Raw genomic sequence first — 1,602 nt, forward strand, 5'->3', positions numbered from 1 at the left:
TGAACCTGTAGTCGTTGTTACTGTGAAAAGAAAAAGTGTCCCCGTGAGTAATGGAGCTGCTCTTGCGCAGAAAGCTCCGCTGTTCACTGCACCGGCCATACAGACGCGTCAGGTGTCACGCCGGCCCCAGGGCGCTGCCGGGAAGGGCGGGGCTGCTGCACGTACGTTCTGAGGCCGTGACGGTGCAGTAGAAGCCCTTTTGCTGCGCCGAGCCGTTGGTCCGGAAGGTGAGCCTGGCCCAGGGGCCGCACGTCGTGATGGTCTCAGGCCGCTTTTTCCCGCAGTACCTGTGAAGAGGACGAGTGTCCACAGTCACTTGCGTCAGTCCAAGCCTTGGGAGGTCCTCCCACAGGAGCCAAAGCAAAGCAGAGAATCTCCATTTGCAACTCACTTGCTCCAGAAGCACTTGTGCATGATGACGAGGCGGTCGTTGGTGCAGGACGGACTGCCCTCGATGGCCACGGGCGAGCAGCTGATTTCCAGCCTCACATTCGGCGTGGCGCCCTGTGGACACGTGTGGTGTGAGGCAAGTGGCGCCACAGAAAGCCTTTGGTGTGAGTCACACACAGGCTTCCTGGGCCTGCTAGTCCTACCTTGATGGTCCAGTTGTTGTCCCAGTTCTTGGGGTAGTTGTTGGGGTAGCGCGGGGAGGCCACGCACACCGTCTGTCCTGGCCCGAGGACGGTCTCGCTCCCCGGACTGGCTGTGATGCCTCCGCAAGCGACTGTGTGCAACGAAAGGAACGCCAGCTACAGCTCACCAGTGAGTGAAGGATGTCCTTCAGGACTACCGTAGCCAAATGCTGAATTTGGGATGAGCAGGCCGCAGATACAAGAAAGTGGGAGGGATGAAGAACATAGGAATTAGTCAAACTAATGGACATTTATCACCCGATGCAAAATAACAGAGGTTCTGGATCATGGACAGGGAGACTCACGTGCCCTCTGGAGATGGCGAGGTTCAATAACGCTCGAGTCGCTCCCATCAGACTGAAACACCAAAAACAAGAATTATTTCTTTCAAGTTTGCCTCGACTTCGCTTTTCTATAATATGCGACCAAAGAACTGTATAATTCTTAGTCAGTATCATGCTGATCCATCTCATCAAACAGCCTTTCTGTGCCTCCTCGCCAGTGAGGCCGGACAGGAGAACCTATGCCTCCCGCATCTCGCCTCCGAGGCTCTCGTACCGAAAGCAGGTGATATGCCTGGCCTGGAAGTGCCATGGCGGCCGCCAGCACCAGCAGTGCCACCAAGGCCGATTCTCCAGCGTGCCGTGCCATCGCTGTTGTGTCTGCTGATTCTGCTTCTGATGCTGGAGGAAGTACCGTGTAGAAGCTGCCGACGCTGGCCCAGTCCACACTGACTTGTGGCCAACGAGCTGGCCGCTTATATTCGCCTGGAGCTGCGGTATGTACAGGTGTTGCTGGCCAGTAATGAAAGAGCGTGAGTGCCGATGGTCAGATGTGGATTATGCACGGCTGAGTTCACCTTCAGAGTAAATCAGCATCTACTTTTTCATAATTGCCATCCTTGTCGTAGGAAGATATGTTATAAGGACCCTAAAATTAGGAAAAAAATCATGCGGAATTATAAAAGTTC

General features: G+C 54.7%; 1 protein-coding gene across 1 annotated transcript; it reads right to left on the reverse strand.

Moving 5' to 3' along the window:
- LOC119591206 (integumentary mucin A.1-like) lies at nt 1-1,510 on the reverse strand (the record flags this gene model as incomplete). Its single annotated transcript, XM_037939917.1, is given in 7 exon segments — nt 1-20; nt 166-287; nt 392-504; nt 594-724; nt 938-989; nt 1,191-1,405; nt 1,492-1,510. Coding segments are annotated over 7 exon segments (672 nt in total), but the record flags the coding sequence as incomplete, so codon positions are not given.
- Between the last annotated feature and the right edge of the window lie 92 nt (nt 1,511-1,602).

The sequence above is a fragment of the Penaeus monodon genome, chromosome 28 (genome assembly GCF_015228065.2).
Source record: "Penaeus monodon isolate SGIC_2016 chromosome 28, NSTDA_Pmon_1, whole genome shotgun sequence".
Classification (NCBI taxonomy): Eukaryota; Metazoa; Arthropoda; class Malacostraca; order Decapoda; family Penaeidae; genus Penaeus; species Penaeus monodon.